At 37.9% G+C, this 23,499-nt stretch overlaps 1 protein-coding gene across 1 annotated transcript in view; it reads left to right on the top strand.

Moving 5' to 3' along the window:
• Nucleotides 1-23,499, top strand: part of LOC142339626 (coatomer subunit beta'-like) — a 263,545-nt gene that overhangs the window by 200,378 nt on the left and 39,668 nt on the right. Inside the window, exons 2-9 of the mRNA XM_075389806.1 lie at nucleotides 6,570-6,614; nucleotides 6,689-6,709; nucleotides 7,059-7,262; nucleotides 9,210-9,336; nucleotides 10,028-10,176; nucleotides 13,580-13,726; nucleotides 19,856-20,023; nucleotides 20,656-20,930. Of these exons, the coding sequence (XP_075245921.1) occupies nucleotides 6,612-6,614; nucleotides 6,689-6,709; nucleotides 7,059-7,262; nucleotides 9,210-9,336; nucleotides 10,028-10,176; nucleotides 13,580-13,726; nucleotides 19,856-20,023; nucleotides 20,656-20,930 (1,094 nt within the window). The 5' untranslated portion in view covers nucleotides 6,570-6,611. The remainder of the gene's footprint in view (nucleotides 1-6,569; nucleotides 6,615-6,688; nucleotides 6,710-7,058; nucleotides 7,263-9,209; nucleotides 9,337-10,027; nucleotides 10,177-13,579; nucleotides 13,727-19,855; nucleotides 20,024-20,655; nucleotides 20,931-23,499) is intronic.

Genomic DNA, 23,499 nt, shown 5'->3' with positions numbered 1-23,499 from the left:
TTATTTACAATGATTTTTTTCTTGGGGGGGGGGGGGTTATAGGTTATCTGGCCACTAAGCGTGGGGGGGTCTATAATGGGAAAGACCCGAAGTTTCATTGTCTCAACATAAAAATAAAAATATTTTGACGTCCGTTCAACTATGGTTGAGTATACGTTTGTGTTCAACATTGAGAAAAAAAATTGAATAATTTGTGATTTCTTGACATTCTTTTTCTTGGGAGACTACTACTACTGCTTGGAAGGATTTCGTCAACTTTACATTGGCGTATCTGGTAAGATATTGTTACGTATGATCTGAATTTAATAACTAGGCAAGACCACTAGCCAAGGGTTTCAATGATGTAAACATTTTTTCAGAAATTTTATAGCAAGATCGAATAATTTCTAGTCAAAAATTTGGAATTTTTACTTCCTAAAATTAGGTGATATTATTTCAATTTAGACGTTCAGTGTATTATAACTGCAGCACAAAAGGAAAACTGAACTCAGTGAGACTTAAATTAAAAAGTGGGACAAAAACTCCCTGGTTATTAAGTCCTTGAAGCGTTTTCTACCACTATTGTCAAAGTCAGTCAGTGACATTGGCTGGTTGACTTTTTATAAGGTTTCTTTCAGGTTTAGATGCACCACTGGTTATAAGCTAATGTCTAATTTACCGGTAGAAAGCAAATGTCAGTACTGCACTTTTACGACCAGCTCTAGTCGAGATGTAGGAGCGTGTGATCTTTGTCCTCCCGAATTACGCCGCTTCGATTATGTCGACTTTAACGAGCTTCTTATTCATAAAATTGTCAGGCATGGGCGCCTTGAGGGCGGCGAACTGCCGAATTTTGAGTGCCGATTTTGCCCGTTTCGAGCAATTGACGCCGGTAGTTATAACCATCACATGAAACGAGAGCATGGACGATGTGCTGCTCATTTTCGGTGCTATGAAAATCGATGCTTGAAAATAATATCCTTCGATTTCTTTTCCAATCATATCGACAATGTACATCCTCCGCTTGAGCAGTTGCAATTTGAGTCTGACAATATGGGGGAAACTATTTCGCTCTTCGGTAATCTTGACAGTTCATTCAATGCTCATAGCTTTTATTGTCACGAATGTTGTAAAACCTTGACCTGTTCCTCTCTTGTCGAGTGCAATCTTTGTGCGAATTTGCCCAATGACCAGCAATATGCGGGATTTGCTAAAATAAACGATTTTCTTATCCATTTGCAGAACGAACATGGCCTGAACTTTACCGGAAAATTAATTTGTACATTTAAAGAGACGGGCTGTAAGTTTGTTGGTTCACTCGCGGAAGTAAAAAGACACGTTGTTTCTGATCACAATTCATGTGCTTCTCACGTTTGTTGCAGCCCCAGTTGCTCAATTTTGTTAGATCCCCAGAATTACAAAAAGGCGCACATAAAACCTGACCAGTGCCAATATGTTGAGCCAAATACATCAGCGTTTCGATCATTCATCGGACACTTTCAAAAATTGCAGCCCAAGAAGTGTGGTCAGCTAAAAAGTGGGGGTGGACCGGAAAGCGAAAAATCGAAGTCGAAGAAAGTTTTGTATTTCAAAAGAAATGGACCCGAAGTTGGAAAATTGTTTTACGCTCCGGTGCTGAAGTTGCCAATTGCCAAAATTGATTATTTTACCAAATATTTTGCATATAGATGCGAATCATGTCCTTTTGTGGTGCAACTGAGCGAAGAAAGTTCAAAGTTGACGCACCACAGCTGCCCTTTCTGTCATTTAGTATTCTTCACTTTGCTAGAAGCAAAATCTCATATTGCGCAATACCACCGTTATACGGAGAGCGAAAGCAAATCAAAATGTAGTGAATGCCCTTTCCTTGCCGACTCCTCCGATAAAGTGATTCGACATCGATCGTTAGCTCATAAGTTCTGCAAAGAGCATTATCTTTGCGTAGCACACAAATCCTGCAATAAATTGTTCAGTACTTCACGCAAACTGGGCCGTCATGTAATTAGTCAGGATTGTGTGAAAACAGACGAAACACCCAAAGAGGGTCTTCTAGGCTTAGCACCCCCTGAAAATTTGTATAAATGTACTTCGTGTAGTTTCTCTCAAGCTCTGGATCCACGCAACTTCGTACAGTGCAATCGTTGCAATGATCACGGGAGAGTGTTTCTGGTTGACGAAGTGGATTTTGCCATTCACAAGTACCTCCGGTTCCAACAGGACATGGACGAAATGATCTATCTACAATGTCCGGACAAAACATGTGCACCCAAATGGTTGCGTTTGCGAGACTACTTTAATCACAGAGACCAAACGCACCAATCATGTGGAATCCATTACGTATGCAGGTACAAAGATTGTCGAGTTCTTATGTCATCCTTACATAGTTTGAATCTTCACCAAGATATGTGCACCAAACGTGATAACGGAATTCGAGGGGAAGAATTGCTGACGCATCATTTGCATTCAGAGATCCAGAATCTGATTTGTACGTACAGTCAATCGCTTGTGTCCATGAGATACGAGAAATATGCGTGTTCCTGCTGCAACGAACTGTTTGAAAGCTCTTTATTGGTGCTGTGTAAGCTGTGCTCTTTTGATATCAGTCCAGTAGTTTTTATAGATAGTTCAGAGTTCCTAAGTCATTTGGTGCTCATTCACAAAATCGATTGTCAGTCTAAAGTTGACTGTTATTTGACAAACGATGAGGTGCCCTGTACCTATTCAGGAAAAGTTACTGATGCGTATAACCACAAGCTGATTAAACATGGAATATGCGGTTTCCATATTAAATGCCCTTTCAGTGATTGTAATTTTCTCTTTGACGATATCGAGAAAATGTTGAAGCATAGAAACAGCGCAAACCACTTCCCACAAGTCAAACCGATTGAAAAGTTTTTTGTCACGACAATAGGAACTTCCGCTCTGACTCAAACTTCGAGGCCGGTAAATGCCGACATGGTGAATTATTTCTTGGAATTGCCATTCAAGACCCTGCCAAGGTTGCCAGAGAATCAAAATCAATCAAGACCTTTCACTCAGGTGCCAACATTTGCCGAAAGTAGCTCAAAAACGTTGCCATCTGCACCACAATATGTAGAACGGCATTCAAGACCCTTGATGCCACCAGTTGCGTCATCGTCTAACAGTCGCAGTCGCTATCAAACATCTCCGAACGATGTGAATGAAATTATGCCGCTTGGCAATGATGTCGAAGAACCTTCTGCAATTCTTCACGCTTCAGACCCCCGAATTGTGAGGAATCAGTCATTACTCAGCAAGTTTTCGAACCCTCAGAAAGAATTAACTGGGACACCAAGAGCTCCAGGGAAGATGTACGTCACGGAGTTCAAAACTCTAGCATGGACAATGCTGGAAATTAGGTCACGATCAACCTCTCCCGAGGAAGTTCTACGGGAAAATGAACAGGAACCGATGTCTGGACATGGGGTAACGAAAGTGATTCCCTGGGGCGAGGCAGGGAATTCTGCTTCCAATGAGGAGCACGTGCATGTATGGCCACCAGAACCTATTACGCCCATCAAGAGAGCTACAGCTCCTCCGCCATTTGCTAAACCGCGTGGTACTTTTGCCGCTTCAATTGAATCGCCGAATAAATCTCTTTCCAGTTTGAGTGGTGATGAAGACTCCAAACTGCAAAATAGAGGTCTACGTGAAACGACTCCCGGTTACAACCCGAAAAGAATCGGAGACTTGGTAAACCAGGAAGCAGCCTTCACAAAAGACATTGATCAAAGGCAGCTCGCTGCTGTTTTCGGAAATTCCTCCACTCAATCTTTCAAACCCACTGAACGACCACTCGCGTATGTGCAATCGCACACGGAGACGAATGATGAAGTTGACAGAGCAAACTGCACTACGCCTGTGTTAGACGAAGAAGAAAATGTCCTTTTCACTAAAGATGATACAGATTTTTTGCACTTCGTTGATGAGAGCATAAAGAGACCGGAAACACCAGAAAAAGTAAAATTGTCTAGAGTTCATCAGCATGGAAAAGACACGTCGTCCAAGAAGCATTCTCCGCCTTTTGCAAAAATTGGAGCCGGAAATGAAACTAACAATGACATGCCAAGGATTGCAAATAGCGATTCCGGAAACGACCAAAATGATTCGCCGCCCGTAACAAGTCCAAGTATTTCTGACACGGTTTCAAAACCGTTTAGCGAGAACTTTCCGTTCAAGGAAAGTGCTAAAGGGCGCAGTGGTCTTGATGTTCCGGATGCAACCAACATTGGAATTCCCAGAGATATCAGTGCAATGATCGAATCGTTTAGAAAAGCCTCATCTAGCAATACGCCTCATATCCCTGTCTTTAAGGAACCGTTTCTTCCGAAGCCACTCCGAGAATCTGTAACTGAAAAAACAGAACATGCGACTGTTTTAACCAGTCAATCTTCAAAATTGCCTGAGCTTAATATACCGCCTAGAACCTTGGCTCCAAAAGTGACGACAATTGCTGAAAATGAACTGAAGCGACCAGAACCTGAAGGTCCAGACCCCTTGGCTCCTGAGAACGAGACTGGATTGCTGGCAGATGCTTACGTTGAAGCAGGACCTTTCATTTCTGATGAAGCAAACGGAATTGTTTACGGACATTTTGTCTTATTGACTGTAACAGCCAAGTCAATCGTGCAGTCTTCAAATAAGTTCAAATATTACACCTGCAGTAAATGCGGTTTCTATCGAGACCTGCAAAGTTTGTTAGTTGTGCATCATTTTATCTGTTCAGAATGCGATATGGCTTTTATGAGCCAATTTGAAGCTACTTATCATTTCTGCAAAGTACATAGTCATCCGATCCCGAAACTAAAGGAGAAAGCCGAGTGTGAAAAATGTAATTATTCCTCGGATTCGTTAGAACACTGGATTGATCATCGTATGGAAAGACATGGATTCTGTAAGGAACATATTGTATGTCCAGGCGCTGGTTGTCTTGCCAGGAATGTTTTCACGTCCAAGCGTGATTTTGAAGAGCATTTGTCAAGAGGAGGTTGTTTGAAAAAACTGTTCCACAAATTCGATGCTCTCAATTCTCCTTATTATGCCAACATGCATAAACGCGAAGATTTCCTGTGCCAACAAACGTGCATCGCATGTACTTTCACGCAATATAAAGAATTTGACGGTCAAGTAGCAATAACTCACCCTAAATGCTGTGCGGACGAAACTTTTGTTACCAAAGAAGATCGCGAATGTCACGGCGCTTCTATTCACTTCAAGAACAGCGCCCAGATGTTCAAGAAAATGAAACACTCATGTGTGAATTGCGATTTGAAGTTCCCAGTTTTGCTGGCTATGATGCACAAAGTTTACAACCATGTTGTGTGCTCCGAACATTACGCGTGTCCTAACAATTCCTGCATGCTAGTGTTTCCATGTCCTAATTTGGTCAAGTTGCACCACAAAACGTGCATTATGACTTTCTTCACGTTCAAGCAGAAGGATGTGATGCAGAGACTGTTAAAAGAACCTCCTAAAATGCCGATAGTGAAAGGCGAATGGAAGGCTACAAAAGAACGGATGATTCAGAAAAATAAAGAAACAAAGGAGCTAAATGAAAACCGAGAGAAACGGCCACGAATGTCGGACGAACGAACTCATGATAGGTTTTCAAACCGAAGGTACGATCAGCCACCGAGAAACTATCCACCTAGAAATTATCCAGATAGCAGGAATCGTTATGATGAATCGTCGAAAAGGTATCCACAGCCACGCGACAGGTTGCGTGATTCTAGACCGCGCTCACCGAAGCCGCGCAGTATTTCGCCTAATCGCCCATTCTACCAGCAGAACGAAAGGCGAGAGTATGAAGAACCACGGTCAAGTTTCTCAAAACCTTCAGTTGAACCAACAGAGAGCTCTACCAAGGAGAACAATGCCTCTGATTTTGATTTCGAAAACGCCCTGAATCGAATGCGAAGAGAAAGCTCAGTGCACAGCAACGTTTCAAAGGGAGACGGGGAAAGTTCTAGAAGTGGAAACGCGAATAGTAGACCAAACAAAAGGCGCAGATTCCGCTCAAGATCGCGATCCACCTCCAATTCCGCCATGAGTATGAGCAGAAGTGACAGCCGGTCGCGTAGCCGAAGCCCAATCCGCCGAGAAGAAGCCAGCGAGCAAAACGCAAACAAAGATGAACCGACAGGTCTGGGCATGGACGATTTTCTTAAACAGGCTCGATATGGAAAATAAAGGAAAACAAACGAAAAAATTAGCAGTCTTTTGAAAAGTGCTTGGTTAATGTAAAACGCTAGTTTTTGTGTTAATATGTCTAAATACTTAAGTCTGATGGACGCTATCTTGTATAATGTATCTACGTTACTATATTTGTTATAGAGAAAAACTGTTCTTGAGAATAGTCGTGGGTTTATTATGAAATATGTGCCATAGTTTTGTCCTTTCCTCTCAAATTATTCGAAATTTTAAGAATCTTCCTTTGTTGTTCTTCCTCGGTTGATTTGTAATCACTCAATTTATAAATTTTTTCTATATTCAAATTGGTACATTTCGTTTTTTCGTGTGCTGACGAGTTTTGAAATAATATTTCTTGATTTCAGTTTGAATTTTTTTCAGAAAGTTGTTTGTTTCTTGAGAGCATTTCAACAACAATAAACATGGTAAGTTTATTTCATGATTCTCGGTAAATCTGATAAGTTGAGTCTCATTTTTATAACGGCAATTTCTGTTTCAGCCTTTGAAGTTAGACATTAAGGTAAGTGATTTCCATTTTTGTTTGATAAAAAGCGGTCTTAAGAAGAATGCATTAAGAAGCAAAGCAAATGGGAAAAGGACTGTTTTTTGAAGTTACTTGATTTCATGACCTTTTCCTTTATTGAGCAGTCAGTATTTTATGCGCACATTATAGGTTCAAATTAGGGCATTTCATAGCAAATTATTGCGCTACGAAATCCTGGTGGTTGTTACTAATATGAACCTGTATGCTGGAAAGGGACAACAAACGGAAAATATCAGTGTCTACGCTCCAATACTATGCGGTATCAAATGACTTGCATCACTCATGTTAGTTGAAAAAATTGTTACTGAAAATTTTGCAATTATAGAAAGTGCACTCAACACGCAGTGACCGTGTGAAGTGTTGCGACATTCACCCGACTGAGCCATGGGTGATGGTGTCTCTGTTCAACGGCAGTCTCCACCTGTGGAACTACGACACTCAACAGATGGTCAAGTCATTCGAGGTGGGAGATGTGCCTGTCAGGTGTGCAATCTTCGTCGTCAGGAAAAACTGGATTGTAGCCGGAGCGGTTCGTCTAATTTCACTGTCTTCTCAGAAGAATGTTACAAGATTTTTGAAGGCTCAATCAATGCCAAAAATCCTCAATGCAAAAGTTACTCGAAACTGATCTCATTATTTTTCCGATAACCGTGTGAGCTTTATATGCGATAGCTCTCAAAATATAGCAACCAGGTAGAAAAAGATTGATTCACTTTAAATAAATTCAATTTGAATGCAATTCTTTCTTTGATCGATTTTAGTGACTGATATGTGTGCGCGTGTAGTTTGCGCTAGTTTTCGGCCAGTTTTATTCAATCAGGTTATTAAAAAAAAATTCAAAAAGTTAATTGTTTAATATTTTCTGATATCTTCACTTTTCGCATTGCTTCTTTTTCTCAGAGTTTTGCTTTTGAGACAATTGAAAGATCAAATTTCAATTTTTTGCTATGTGATCTGGCTTTGTGACCTTTTATTTGCTATAATTTATGGCTTTTTAATTTCAAACGAAATTTGAAGCAATTCTATTAGTCCTGTCGGTCTTTTTAACGCTATTTTTCGCTTGACCCATTTCGCATCTGACTCATTTGACTTTTTGTCCTCAAAAACGGTATAAACAGGTAGCGCTCAGCGGGCATTAAAATCACTTTGAGCTTTTTAGTTCCCTAGTCTCCAAGCATGCGATTCACAGAAGCTGTTTTGGAGACTTATACTTATTTTGTGAAGGGCGGCTCTTAGAGGTTGACACCCACCCCCTCCCCGTTCACAAATTCGCCCACCACTCCCCAATTAGCGCACCTCACGCCCCTTCAATTAAGCTAAAGCTAGCCTCACTAAATCGTGGCTAGCTGCTGACAAAGCCAACCACTCGCCGGTCGTTTGAGAGCAATTCGCCCGACGTTAGTCGGTTATGTTTGATTAATAGCCGCGAAGCGATGGCGGCTATTATTGGGGACATCGTGGTTTTTTTTAATTCGTCGTCTCCATCGATGATTCTTACGACCTGTCTTCTTGGAATTGACTTCTTGGAATTGACTTCAGTGACTTCTATTCCTTTGCAATTAAAATTTTTGTGCGTGACGTCATTTCTGCTTTTAGGTCAATTGCGTGACTTATCTCATTCGAAAAAATGACTTCTGAACTCACTTATGAACAACTTTAAATTTTATGAACATTTTAATTAAAAATCAATAGTGCGCATCTAAGGAGTTGCAAACTTATATGCCCTAATTCTTGAATATTAGTCTCGAGTTTTTGATTTCGAATATCAATTTTGAAAAAGCTCTCCTTATAGACCGTATGTGTCATAAAATTGACAGTCCGAATCTAACCTAAAAAGTCTAGTGGTCTATTAAAGGACTCCTGGTCGATTTGTCTATCTTATTTCTTCAGTTGTTTCAATTCATGGAAGGCCACAAGCGTCTATCGCGGCTATTTTCCGGCAATTTGCGGGCTATGTTTATTTTTTACACATTGGCTCGTACCAAAAAGCTCAGTTAACCATTTTTTCGGTTCCGTGTTTAGATTAGTGGAAAGGAAGCAAAATCCTTGCTATAAACGTCAAAGCTATCGCATTCAATTTTCTACTCTTCGGCCTACCTTAAGCTTAAGCTAGCCTTGGTAAGTTAAAGCTAGTGACTAATGAAGCCAACTGTTGGCCGGTCGTTTACGAGCAATTTAACAATGCTAGTCTGTCATGTTTCTAATATTGCTCTAATATGTTTACATTTGCAACTTTTGCCTGAAAAATTTTCTACGAGTTATATTTGATGTGAAAAACTGAAATAAGCAATATTGTGCTCGCCTAATTGAGATCATTTTCGACCATCTGCCGGCTGTCTTTTATGGACTTTTTTGAATAACAGAAAACAGAAATGTTTAGAAGAGTGGTCAAATAGAACGGAGTTGTGCCAATTTTGATAATTGACCAGAGTTCCTCCAGAAACAAACACAAACTAATCACTTATTATGTTTGCAGGACGATATGCATATTCGTGTACACAACTACAACACTATGGAGCGTGTGCACAAGTTCGAGGCCCACTCCGATTATCTCAGATGCCTTGCAGCTCACCCCACCCAGCCATACCTTCTCTCTTCCAGTGGTCAGTAGATTAACCCAGCACACCCGCTGATCAAATAAAACATTTTTCAAACCCTTGACTTAGAATTGAGCTGCTTTTTTTCAAATTACGATTTTGTGATAATTTGTCTCATCATGACGACGACGATTAATATAGTGAATTAGAGAAGTAGTTGTTCATTCCAATAGTTAAAAAATGTGACTTTCGTGGCGGCTTCGACAGGCTAGAAGTGACTGATAGAGAAATGAATACAAATGAAAATGGTATAATTTTTGAAAGAAAAGTGTTGGAAAGGTTAATCATTCTGAGTTAGTAGATTATAGGTTTAATTTGTAATTGGTTCATCAAAAAGTGGGGTATGCTGTTCTATTTGAACAAATTAATAACTCATCTAAGAGGAATGCATTTTAAGCAATTACTTCGACTGCTGAGTATTTGAAACTGCGCAATTATTTGTTCACAAGAGTTCAACAAATTTTCACAAACAATGTCACTTTTGATCAGCGAAGATTTCAGACATCGAAGCAATTATAAGCATAATCGGAAGCTAACGGAAAAAGATGTCTTCGAAAATCTATAGAGCTCGCAGCAAATCAAGAGAAATAGAACATTGTTGCATTGCATTATTTGCAATGGACTGGTCAAAATTATAAGTCTCAAGCAAGCCCCCGTCGTATATAGTAATACAAATCCAATTATTGTTATGTTGCAGATGACATGTCGATCAAGTTGTGGGACTGGGACAAGAAGTGGCAGAATATCCAGACATTCGAGGGTCACGGTCACTATGTCATGCAGATTGTGATCAATCCCAAGGACAACAACCAGTTCGCTTCTGCCTCTCTCGACAAAACAGTCAAGGTATCGTCGCACTGTCCTGTCACCTATACTTATGATATGAAGGGCGGTTCTTAGAGGTTGACCCACCCCCACATCAGCCCCCTCTCACTTCCTATTATGATTTTGTTTCTTCGTAACTTCTAGTTAAGCTTTGTGTTTGTTGACCTGCTCATATCAATCCTATTGCTGTAACTCTGTTGTTTGGAGTCTACTTAATGTTGAAGTATAGTAAACTGTTTTCGTCAACTTCATTTTGGATGGCGGCTGCAATATCAATAACGTTGGTTGCAACCGCTCTTTTGAGGAGCCATGCTTTCTAATTATTATTTTTTAATTGCTCTCAAACGAAGTTTGTAGCAATTCTATTAGTCGTGTCGGTCTTTTTATGCGATTTTTCGCTTGACCAATTTTTCGTCTGACCCATTTGACTTTTTGTCCCCAAAAACGTGATAACAGGTAGCGCCGAGCGGGCATTAAGTGCTCTTAGAGCCGCTCAGCTCACTAGTCTCACTGTTTTGGAGACTTATACTTATGATATGAAGGTGGTTCTTAGAGGTTGATCCACCCCCACAACACCCCACCCCACATCAGCCCCCTCTCACTTCATTCCCCCTCTCCAATCCCCTTCCCTCCACAGCGTTCAGGCCGTAAGGGCCCCGTTCTGCCAAAGAAAACCCTCCCACCGTTGCCGCCCCCACTGTTCCCACCTCCCACTGTTGCCCCCCCCCCATCAGCCCCCCACCCGGTGCACCCTCCACTGCGCGCACCTCACGCCACTTCAATTAAGCTAAAGCTAACCGTACTAAACCTTGGGTAGCTACTGACAAAGCCAACCGCACGCCGGTCGTTTGAGAGCAATTCGTCTGACGCTAGTCGGTTATGTTTCTGTTTTTATTAATTAAGAGCCGGCAAGCAGTAGCTGGGGCTATTAGTTACCTTCTCATAGTTTTTTGAAATTAAAAGACTTTTAATTTGTTCGGCTTTTTAAAGGTCTGTTCACACTTTTCATGATTTTATACGTCAAATTGAAGTAATAATTTTTCTCACGCCGAAACATAAAGGGTCTCTAAAAAGCGAGTGGCTTTGCGGCGTGAATTCACTCCAAGTTCAAAGTTGTGTGAGAAAATGGTGTTTCAACAAAAATTTGGTTTCTGGATTGTGAGTTTTTTGTTCACATGCAGCAATTTGACTGATTTTTGCTAATTTCTGCTTTTTGTTCTGCTTTTTTCCTCAATCCATTTATTGTCCATTTTAGGTCTAGTCCTTTGTTAGTTCAATCAAAAATCTTGACGTGTGCTGCCATGTTTTTCCCCGTCAACGTTTTTGTTACGACCATATGGTGTCATAGTTAGTTAATTCGTTCACGCAACGTTTTTTTTTGTCACTGGTCCCAGGTGACTTACCTCACTCTCGAAAATGACTTCCTTGCTCTCGAAGTGGCTTTTCTTCACTTAATTTAAGGAAATAAGGTCAAGTGAGTGTGCGTCACTCTAAATAAAGGTTTTTAAGAGCAGCTAATAGAAGAACCAATAAGTTCTACAGATTCTTATTCAAAATATAACATCTCAAAATATAACATTTAATGAAAAGAAGAAGTCTTTTCTTTGGTCTGTTCTTTATCTTTTTCAGACTTCAGATCTACGAAGCTATTGCGGCTTTTTTCTGGCAATCTGGAAATCAAAATTATGAGTACTAATGCAGTATCCCTTTTTGTTTCTTTCAGTCTAATTTGCTGAGGCTGAGCGCCAAGTGCTTGATACTTTAGACAAAATGATTCTTAGTTTTATTCTTAGTTACTTTTTGAAATTTGCGAAAATTTTTGATTTTTCAACTTTTTGAATCAACTGCTTCAGCGCTTTATATTAATAGGAAGAGTAGTGAATGACACTAGTAAACTTGCAAGACTAATTGAACAAATTTTCTCTCCACCAAGGTTTCCCTAACGAGGAAGAGTGACCAGTTTAGTGCCAAGATTAGAAAACAACTTCTTGAATCTAGTTATTTCTTTGCTTGAGGTATCTAATTTTAAGATCGTTATCTGACTTGTTCTCTGCTCGAGTGTCTTTCCAGTTGTCGTAATGACGTCGATTTCTGGATTTTTGTAGAACATTATATGACTCGGTCAGCGTTTTTCAGTTTTCATATGTCTTAAAACTTTTATTTCAATCTGGCTTTATGTCAACGTAACCAATTATAACTGGTATCTAAGTTACTAATAATAAATAACAATTAATAATGGTAAAAATATGTATTAACTAAAAGGTAAATAATCATCAACGTTACCTGCTATAGTTACAATAGTAGATTTCCCTTTGCAAACTTTCAATGAATTTTCTCTTTTAATTCACAAAGTATTTTGATGGTTTAAAGTTTGTTCCTTTTTGTCACTTATTAATGATGTCTGAATTTCTTTGAAATTTTGGTACAAAAAGTCTGCTTGCTTCAATTTTGAAAGTGTTCTGTTACACTTCAATAATATTTTTACTGAAAATTCGATTGAGTCATGGCATGACAGAGGACCTCTATCTGTCACAAAATTCTTGTTCCTGGCTTCAACAAAATTACCATATGTGTTTTTAATTGCAGTTGTTGATCGGTTCTTTTGTTCTTTTTTTCTGTTCAACTGTTGTGAATAATGAAATCGCTACTCAGGATTTTGGCAACGCTTCAATTTGTTTCCGGAATTCATCCGGCTGTTTTATGTTCATCAAAATTTTTGTTGACCTCTTTTCTTTCTTGGTTATTCACGCATTTTTTCTATTTAGTGCACCTGTAAAATTGTTTTGTTATTATGAGTCATAACAGAGCAGAGAGATTTGATGGTTCTTCAGATTAAAGCCAAGCCCCTCCCCCCACCCCCCAAAGCGTGTAGCCCCCTCCAGATGTGACTGGTCTTTATTATGACCTAGTCTCTCTCCCTTGCGCTTCAAGCGTCTCCCTGCAATTACCGTTAATATGGTACTAGGAATTAGCCGAACGGGCGCAGAGCCGAATGAGGAAAAATAAGAATCAGAGCCGAATGCTTAAATTTGATTGGCTACATAATCTGATAGGTTTAAATTAAAATACACCATAAGATAAGGCGAATTAATTAGGTGTCGTCGCTTTATTATTTTGGTGTGCCGTGGGGTTGAGCTGCACTCGGCCTCTCCGTGGGCGCACCCCCACCCCCGTTAATGAAGATTAAGGTGCTGCCTTTAAAGGGCTGAGTTTAATATCAACCAATCAGAGCACGGGAAACATTCGGCTTTAAATCTCATTTTATGACATTCCGCTCTGCGCCAGTTTGGCGGCTCTGCAGGTATCCTCCCGTAAATATACCACAATGCTGGATATAATTTTGTGGACGCGGCTATAGTGGAAAGCGCACAGGTGTAATCATAAACAGTGGTTGATTAAAAAAAATGAGCTGTGTGTTGAATAGGTGTGGCAATTCGGAGCCAACCAGCCCAATTTCACACTGGAGGGACATGACAAGGGAGTGAACTGTGTGGATTACTACAATGGGGGAGACAAGCCATATTTGATCAGTGGAGGAGATGACAGACTCGTCAAAATTTGGGACTATCAGGTAAACCCTGAAGCTATCACCTGAACAAAAGTTAAATTAATGTGGAAATTTTAATGAATATTGGAAGTTTACTGAGCTATCTTTTCAAATTTTAGTGTGTGATTAAATTTTGACAGTAGACTTTTTGATACTAGGTGGTTCTGCGCGAACCTTCATTTGTGTTCTGTAGTTTTATTATACAAATTGCAGCTGATGAGTGGTCTATCGATCAAATATCATGCGAGGAATGATATATATTCATACCTCGCATGATATTTGATCGATAGACCACTCAACAGCTGAAATTTGTATAATAAAACTAAAATTATTGACCACGAAAAGGTTGCGTCGAATGTATTCAATTGCTCGCAAACAAAGTTGATGATTGCTTGACCAATTTTGCTTTGCAATTGAGTACTCCCTTGTTTTTTTTAGTCGTGGGTTTCTTGTGCCTCGAAAACGAAAAAAAAATTGAAGCATTAACTTACGCCATCGAAATTCAATATCAGTTTGCGGTTTACAATTCAACGGTGACCTACATTTGTTGTGGTCAAGCTATAGAGTGGATAGAAAACAAAGTGCTAGCTCCGAATTTTCCCCCGAACTTTCCGTATCTCCTGGTTCCCTGGGCCTTCTTTGCAATTTTCCACTTGAGTACTTTCACATCTGAAAGACTATAAAAGAAGATTTTGAGCAAAATTGGTGACTTGCTCGCTTTTTTGGGTTGCTTGATTTGAGTAACAAGTTGTCAATGTTTACTGAGGACCTGAAAAGTGCTTTTGTCAAAAACTCTGTTCCAGAATTAATTTTTCATGGCACGCTTAAGAAGCTGCAGAACAAAAGTAGCGAAATAAGATATTAATTGCTCTCAAACGAAGTTTATAGCAATATATTAGTTCTGCTTTTTAATGCGGTTTTTCGTACGACCAACTATTCGTCTGACCATTTGACATGTCCTCAAAACGGGATAAACGGTTCCTCCTCCAGGTAAAAGCCGGAGCGCATTAAGTTCTCGTAGAGCCTTATAGCTCACTAGTCTCTACGTATGCGACTCACTAAAACTGTTTAGGAGATACTAATTCATTGTGAAAGCGGTCCTTCGAGTTTAAACCCCTCCCACTTAACCTCCCCACCACTTTATGCCACGTTCCGATCTCAGCCCCTCAGACATTTAACAACCCTCCACTAAACCCCAAACCCCCTTTATTTAAAACGCCTCCACCACTTAACAACCGCCTCTTAATATTTCACCCACGACTCCACCGCATTCTGTTTGTTACCCCGCACGTTAGCCCTCTTCCTTGCTCAATGTGAATTTAGTTTTTGTTTGCTTGAGTGCGAACTTTTTTTAACCTTATTTATAGGCTGTTATAGTACGAGATTAATGCTCGTAAATATGTTTCATTCCTAATCTAATATTTTGCAAAAAGGTTGATAATAGAGTACCTCTCGCCCCAATTGGGTTGACATCACATTTTTTGAATTAAAATCTGGTCTTTCTAAGTTTTCGTCCTTATAATCAGTCTTAATTGGTTCATCAGATGTTTGGTATCACCCTTCGGTGAAAAGTTTGTCAAATTTGGTGCCAAATTGGCTGCCATTTATTTGTTGCTAAATTTATCTCAATAGTAGCAAGTTTTGCTAGCCTTGACCGTTTTCGCTGCTGGAGTGCTATTTTTGCATACTCTTATTATTTGCTCGATTTTTTGCAATGGGTTCCGCGGCTAATTTTCAATAGAGGTATTTTGTAGTCCACTACTATAGAATAAAAATTCCTGTCTGTAAATTGAGAATCACCTTTTCCCTCTTGATATGCTCGTTCATTTGAAATAAATGCTCTGGGTGCATTGTGAATCATGGTTGAATAATAATGCGAAAGACTTTTTTGAAAACCAAATAGCGAAGTCTGAGGACAATCAGAAAATCGCAAATGATTACAATATAGAAATTTTTTGCTTATGATTGTTTTTTGTCTCTGCAGTAGTTATCATAATTATTCATTCTTACCATAGATTTTTTTTCTCATTGGCTTTGTGGCTAATATCAATAGATTTTTGCCCGCTGAGTTTGAGCCATGAGGTTTTTTGTTGTGAATAGGGGAATTTTCGACAAAAGCTGTGACCTTCTTTTCAATTGTTTCTTGCAACTGAAGAAGATAATGTTAGGCGGTTCCTATCGTGATATTCGTACGTTTCATAAATTAATTTTTCTAAAATATTTTTTGATTAACCGTCTTTGCGACGATTGCATTTATGAAAGGCAGTTACTTAAGTAAGTGCGTATAACTGTTGCTTCTTTTAACTGATGTTTGCAAATGCGAGCCGAATTGTCGCCGATGTTACGTGCTTTTTTTAAAGATTAAAGAATATTGGGTTAAGCGTGAAATACAATATTTTGTCGAAAATTTTTTTTGTTTAATTTTGGTTAAGTATAGTATTTTGGTAAATTAGCTATTTATAGTTAAGTTTGACTAAGGTTTCACTTTTAGATTTAAAAAGCGCGTTTGGTTTCAAGAAATGATACAATGAGTCTTGTATTCCTGTGTTTTCATGGTATGTAGTTTCCATTTAAGCTTCAACTTGAGCTCCAGATGCCAATGATTATGCAATCAAAATGGCAGTGACTTTATTGAAAATTGAATCTTACTAGACGAAATAGCACGTTTTCGGTCATAAAAATGTTTATAATAGATAATTTGAAGAAATACATATAACGTTTCTTAAATAGGTTTTTCAATTTAGATAGCCACTTAGATCAAATAGTTTTTCGCAAACACCATTTTTATCGAACTTTTTCTGTCATGCACAATATGACTATACATTGATATATGTGTTGCGATATAGAGGTGTAGATATGACATAGAGAAATATTGAAATGATATAGAGATAGACAAAGATAGATAGGACATTATATTAGTGCCAAATATGCAGAATGCTTTCAATCTCGCACGGCAAATCAAAATTATTGTCATTGTTCCGAGCCACTTTTGTGGGGTGGAACTATATACCCAAATGGGATTTCTGTTCAATCATTTTTGGCCGATCGATATATTCATCGTAGAGTGTTGTGAGTGGTATCATTAGACAGAACGTTCAGCGTCGAATTTATAATTAAAAAGATTTTTTGAATCTGTTTTTTCTAACGCAGTTATCGAGGTTTACAGTTTTTTTTAACATTTGATTGATTTTCGTTGTTTTTGTTAGCATTCTCCGTATTTGTACGCAATTTTTCTGCCATTTTTACTGAAAAATGTTAAAATTGTTATCGATAGTGTTGTTGGTTTTACCATTTAAGATAGAAGTGTTGTTGAACTGTTTTAATTATTATTTTTGCTAAAATTACTGCTAATTTTTTCAAACATCAGTTTTTTTCCCAAAAAACACGAAAAACGCTTCTTTAGTCCACTTTATTTAAATTTGCCGGATTAACACACCTAATAACTGCTGACACAATCTTCGTTAACTCAATTTTAATTTTACTTGCGCTTCCTTTAAGAGTTCTTAAATGAAACTTTCGCCGTTTTTTTGCTAATTTAACTTAATCGTTATCCTAACCCTATCATTTATTTTTGATACATTGATTTTTTTGTCAAAATATTTATATCCATAACTATTTTGAATCAAAATTATCCAAAATCCATCATTTGTTTTTGATATATTGACTTTTTGATCAAAATATCCATATCCATCATATTCGGAACAATTACATGTTCCTAATAGACGAACAGCATTAGCAAGGCTAGTTTTTATTTAATCGTTCTTTTTAGAGTCCAAAAATAATTGTAATCAATCGCTGTATTTTTTTAATTATGCGTTTTTTGACCTTTTCGTTAATTACATAACAACTCAAACCAAGGCTTACTAATGACAGGACCAATTGGCTCCCTAAGAATTTCAAGGAAAGCTATCTAGTTTTTTTGATCGAAAGCTTGTGGTCGTTACTTTTTTAAAATTGGACATTGTAGTATTGAGCCTTGCAAGTTTTTTTTCTCTCGATTCACAGGTGGCGTCGTCTTTCTAATGGATTAAAATTTTTAATATTGATTGGTTTTTAATATTGGCTTTTCGGCTTCGATATTACAGATTTTTGCAAACAAGTTTCAAATTTCGCACTTCCCATCTTCGAGTATTTTTCTTGTCTGGTCGCATTTTTTACAGGTCAGAATATCACTTTATTGAAACTGAAAAAGAAGGCACAATTAAACATTTTATCGGCTTTAACACCGTCTTCTAGCAGAAATTACTGTAATTTTTTTAATTGTCTTGTTGTTCTTTTTGCTGTCATATGGAAATTTCCTGTTAAGTTTTGGATGAACAATGATATGTATGAACTGATTTCAATTGATATGTAAAGTTTTATATGACTGAAATCAAATGTTTTAAAATAGATGTATTTTTTCTGTTGCTGTTCTACTTGTTACGTAGTCTCTTTATAAACAGGTCGCCTATCACATTTTTGGTGTGGAGGAGAGGAATAATTGAATTTATCTATTGTTTTTAGTGAATTGCTTATTGTTTTAACGGCTTCGAAAACAGGTTTTTCGCAAAGATTTGAAATCACTTTGTCCTTTTGGTAGACGTGTGGCATATTCTGAATATTGAGAGATGACAATGGCTTTCTTCGAAAAATCAAATCAACGGATTGAATGTGTACAGTTGTTAGCTAACGTTTTTATGACTGAAATTAATTGTTTTTGAAAACTGTATTTTGTACTGAAATTTAGGCCTGACATACGAATTGCCTATCAATAATAATTACCTAAATTTGTATCGCCTATCACAAATGTATCTTGTAACTTTGCCCTTTTGCAATCCTTGTCTTTTTGTTACCTATTGTCAGTGTTCAGAGGTCACATATCACTTTTGGTGTTCAAACAAAGCGCAAATCATTGAATCGTTTTGCGCATTAGATTGTGGTTTTATGGTTTTGACACGTTTTCTCATAAAATTTAATTGAGTCTTCGTCTATCGTCCGTATTTGTTTTTTGTTTTTCTAGACGTACGACATTTTTGATTAATGACAGGTGTCAATGTCTTCATATTGAGGTATGAATGAACATAGACCTATTTAAAGCTTTCACTTGATGTGTATGGTTTTCATTATTTAAAATTATTTGTTTTCAAGAAATCTAAACGTATTATTAATAGCCGCCGTCACCCTCTCAACGGCTAATATTTTGACGCTCTTTTTTTCCCTTTTAATCACGTTTATTTGTTTTACTTAAGTCACAATTTACACGCATGACTTACTGTTTCACTCACTGTTTCAACTGAATGGATTTTAAATTGAATCTTTCATGCATTGAATTACGCAATGTAGTGAATGCGGTCAAAGTCAAAAGAGCAAAATCATAAGAAACTGGATAAACCGATAAAGCTCGGTCATTATGTCTTTGTGCATTAGGTTATCAAAGTTCATTAGAGCGACTGCTAGCTGACATCAATTTTAAGCTTCATAGCTTTCAGTTTAGAAGCTGAATGAAGTATAGTTTAAGAATCTAACTGAAACTGCACCCCAACTTAGAACACTTTTTAACACTGAAAATTTTTAAAAAAAAAATTGGGCAATTTTTCTCTTCTTTTCTGTTTCAATCCCAATGTGCATCAAGCGCGTCGACTGCGGGTATTTTCCGGCAATTTGCCGCCTATGTTTTTCACTTTTTCTTGTCTCTCTGTTACCGAGTCCCATTAGGGACTGGTCCCATGTCTTTTCTAGTGGAATACAAGTTAATTTTTTAGGTCCTATTTGACGCTAATTTTACTTAGTTTTTGTTTATTATTAAAAAAATGGACATTGAATTTTGGATGTAAATAAATGTTGTTGTTTTTATTTTCTGGTATTCTTAATAATGGCGGGTCTCATCGGTCCTCTAATGTGGCATAATTTACTTCACCAAGTGATTTGAGGTAGAAGCCGTTTTTTATACACCAATCATTTTTGAACAATATTTGAATTGTTGGAAGTTTTCTATCTTTTCGTCATATGATGGACAATTAAGCCAAAAATGTGGATGAGGGGGGTGGGAACATTATGTGCGAACGCCTCATTGTTTTCAACGTGCTTAACGATGAGTGTTCTGTTTTGTTACTGATACTGCAACAATCCATAAATTGTCGTGATTTAAATTGGTGTCACTATAGAAATGTTTAGAACAAGTCGTGCGTGCAAACATTAGATGGACATGCTCACAACATCTCGGCTGTCAAATTTCATCCCCATTTGCCCATTATTCTGACTGGGTCTGAGGACGGAACCCTACGACTGTGGCATGCCAATACGTACAGACTGGAAACCACGCTTAACTATGGCATGGAACGGGTAGGTAAAATCATTACTAAAAGCCTCAATGCCTTGAAATATGGGATTTTGATTAATTGAATCGATTAATTGATTAATTTTTTGATTAATTGAATTGTTCCTGTAAAGTCAGAAACAATTCAAAGTCGCAATACGGGCTAATGTTTGCGGGCTTCTCATAAAGTCGCTATGCGGGCTAATGTTTGAGAAGCTCCAGACATGCAAATGAACATATTAACGCTGAGTTTTAAATATGAACTTTGGCCCCCTGAAACTCCAAGCCTTGCAACGGACTAAATGGGCTGAATTTTTGATACTCATGGGGTTGAATATACTTGGGTTAAAATATCTCACGGATCTTACTTTTTGTCGTTTGTGGTTTTTGTTGTTTCAAATTAGTCGCAAACTGTATTCGAATTATATTACAAGTGCGAGTGATTCATACAAATGTTGCTGCTATGATCTTTATTTTTTGTGTTTTTAATGGTACTAAACTAACATCTCTGCAGACGTTGACCATGTGCCCGTAGTTGTCTCTAAGGCTATTGATATGACAGACGAAGCAGCTCTATCTGTTTTTGGAATATTTGATAGTAGTTTAGTGGAATGATCAAAGACAACTGCTGACGTTTTAATGGAATCTTGCTTCGCAGGTGTGGTCCATTGCATGTGCGAAGAACTCAAACCATGTTGCAATTGGTTACGACGAAGGATCCATTATGATCCGACTGGGAAGAGACGAGCCAGCAATGAGTATGGATTCGAGTGGCAAGATCATCTGGGCCAAACACTCAGAGATCCAACAGGCCAATTTGAACGCAGTTGTGGACATTGAGTTGAAAGATGGTGAGAAGGTGCCATTGGCAGTGAAGGACATGGGAAGCTCTGAGGTCTATCCTCAGATCATCAAGCATAGTCCTAACGGAAGGTTAGTGCTTCCCACTTTTTGGCCCGTCCTGTATTGGAGTTGTTTCCTGGTCCTTGAATAGCTATTGTTCTCGAAATCCAATGTTACGCAATTCGACGTGTTTATAGCTGCGAAGCTGTAAGCTGAGCGAAGCTATATTGCGGTGCTCTTGGTTTTTTACAATTCAAAGAATTTGAATTGTATTGGGGCGCTGTCTTTTTTTTTAAGATCTGTTCACACAGTTTCATGATTTTTGAAGTCAAATTGGAGTAGTGATTTTGGTCACGCCGAAACAGGAGGTGGAGCGAAAAATCGAGTAGTTTTGCGGCGTGAATTTTTTTTTGCTCTAATTTTGTAGTAGAGTGAGAAAACAGTGTTTGAACAAAAATTCGCTTTCTCGCTAGTGGTTTTTTGTTCACATGCGGCAATTTCACTTTGTTTTTTACTGTTTTTTTTATTTTTTCGATTGGATTTTTTTCTAAGTGGTTTTTCCAAACCATTCATAGTCCGTTCTAGGTCTAGTTTTCTGTTTAGTCAATGAAAATTCTTTGAATTGTACGTCAGGACTTGTCCTGCTATGTTTTTTGTTTCGTCGTCTGACGCTCTTTTTCGTTTTACATTTGTTCACACATCAAAGCTGAAAAAGTCAAATTTTCAGAATGACTTCTTCCTCTCACTAACAGCGTTTGTGCGCGTGACGTCATTTCTCACTGTCTCTAGAAAAAGTATGAAAGGCATTTGCGTGATTAGACTTTGATCATACGTGACTTACCTCACTCAATAAAATAACTTTGGCACTTTAAAACTTAAGTTTAATTTGAATTAGTTTAAGGTCAAAGGAACTCATATGTGCAGTTAAGGTCCCTAATGAAAGGCTTCTGTGGAACGATTTTCAACAAGCTTTATTAATTTATCGCTGAATGTTTTTTACATAGCTTTTTGAGCGGCGTCGGTTTTTTCAATTTAGATATGTATCTGTTTCTATCTGTATTATATGACACACAAGTCTATTCTTTCGCAGCTATTCCGGCAATCTGCCGGCTATGTTAAGAAGGTGTTTTTTTGTTTAATCAGCGTTAACATCAGTATGAGTAAATAACTACAAGTGATATTATGAAGTACTATTACAAGTCTCATAGGCCGCTGAGGTATGCCAAGTGCGTTAATTTGGGTTAATTTTGTGTAAGCGAGTCAGGGTCTTTTCTGCTAGCTCCCCCCCCCCCCCGCTTAGTTAGGCACCCCCATTTATAAATGTGTAAACATATTGTTAAAGCTAAGTAATCTTATACGTGAACATATATGAGCAATATGCATTTACTAAAAGCTAGCACAGCTATGGTTTGAAAGTGTTACGTATTCAACCAAAATTTGTTGCATATAACGTAAGCATCAATAAAAATTTCTGTATTGGATCATTTTTGGTGTTATCGGCTACAATAAGGGCTTGATTTTTTAAAACTTCTTAAGGAAACTATTCTAAAAGTGCCTTTAATCTACCTAGACACTCTTGTTTCAATGAAATGCAAATATCGCTCTCACAATTCGCGGAAACTTAGATTTTGGGGGGTGCAAATTTAACGGCTATATAAGGCGCGGGGGGGGGGGGCGCTAGCAGAAAAGATCCGAGATCTGCGAGTTAGATCATTGGGCGTCCGGTTTATGCTTGCTTACAGCAATTATCTCAGAATTAACTCTTCGAATTTTCCACTTTTAACTTCTTCGGCTAATTTTTACGTCGGCTAATATTTCGAACACACCACTATTACTATTAGTTAGTACAATTTAATAATTGAAATAACTGTTATAACCGGTTATCTTCAGTAATTCCTAGGAAGAACTCACTATATTAGCATTAGCACATGTAAACTTGGCGCTATTTGCTCACCGGCGGTTCTTTTTAATAATGATCAAAAGCCACAACTTTTTGAAGTTATAAATTTAATCAGCTGCTTGCAACTTTGATATAAAATTTTAGCTTCTTATAATATTGAAAGATATTGATTTAATGAAATTAATTCGCGGCAAAGTAATGTCTGTTGTTCATATTCGTTTAATACAGTCGCGGTGAATGGTCTAAGATAAACAGCAGGATACCGCACATGTGTAGATAAATAAGTATAATTGTCATTGTTTGCGACCATCGATTTAATGCATCAACGATGCTACTATTGATCATGATTGTAGATTTTATTTGGTGCAATTATCAAATTAAGCTATGGAAAGGTGTCTATTTCAAACGAAAACCTTGAATTTTCTTCCATTTCTTGAACTTTTTCGAACAAAAATTTAAAATTATAACTTAGTATGTGAAGTTTATTTATTCTCATCTCTTTTTCACACTGTAACCTGCCAATCAAATTTGAAGGTGCTAAATTAGGATAAAAATTCAGGATACTAGATATGTAATAAGAGTCAAGTCAGAATAGAGTTTCAGGAGGGTGCGCATATAGTAGATTGCAGCGGTCGTATGAAAGTATTTTGAAAAAGGTTTTGAACTAACAGAAATAACAGCAAATCCGAGAAGCAATCGCTAGCTGGCATTGTTTGGTGCTCTGTATGTACAAACGAAATTTTGAAACGCGATATTTTG

This window comes from Convolutriloba macropyga, chromosome 5 (assembly GCF_964194025.1).
Source record: "Convolutriloba macropyga chromosome 5, txConMacr16.3, whole genome shotgun sequence".
In the NCBI taxonomy this organism is placed as follows: domain Eukaryota; kingdom Metazoa; phylum Xenacoelomorpha; order Acoela; family Convolutidae; genus Convolutriloba; species Convolutriloba macropyga.
Note: the sequence above shows the minus strand (reverse complement) of the source record. Positions and strands in the feature narration are given on the sequence as shown.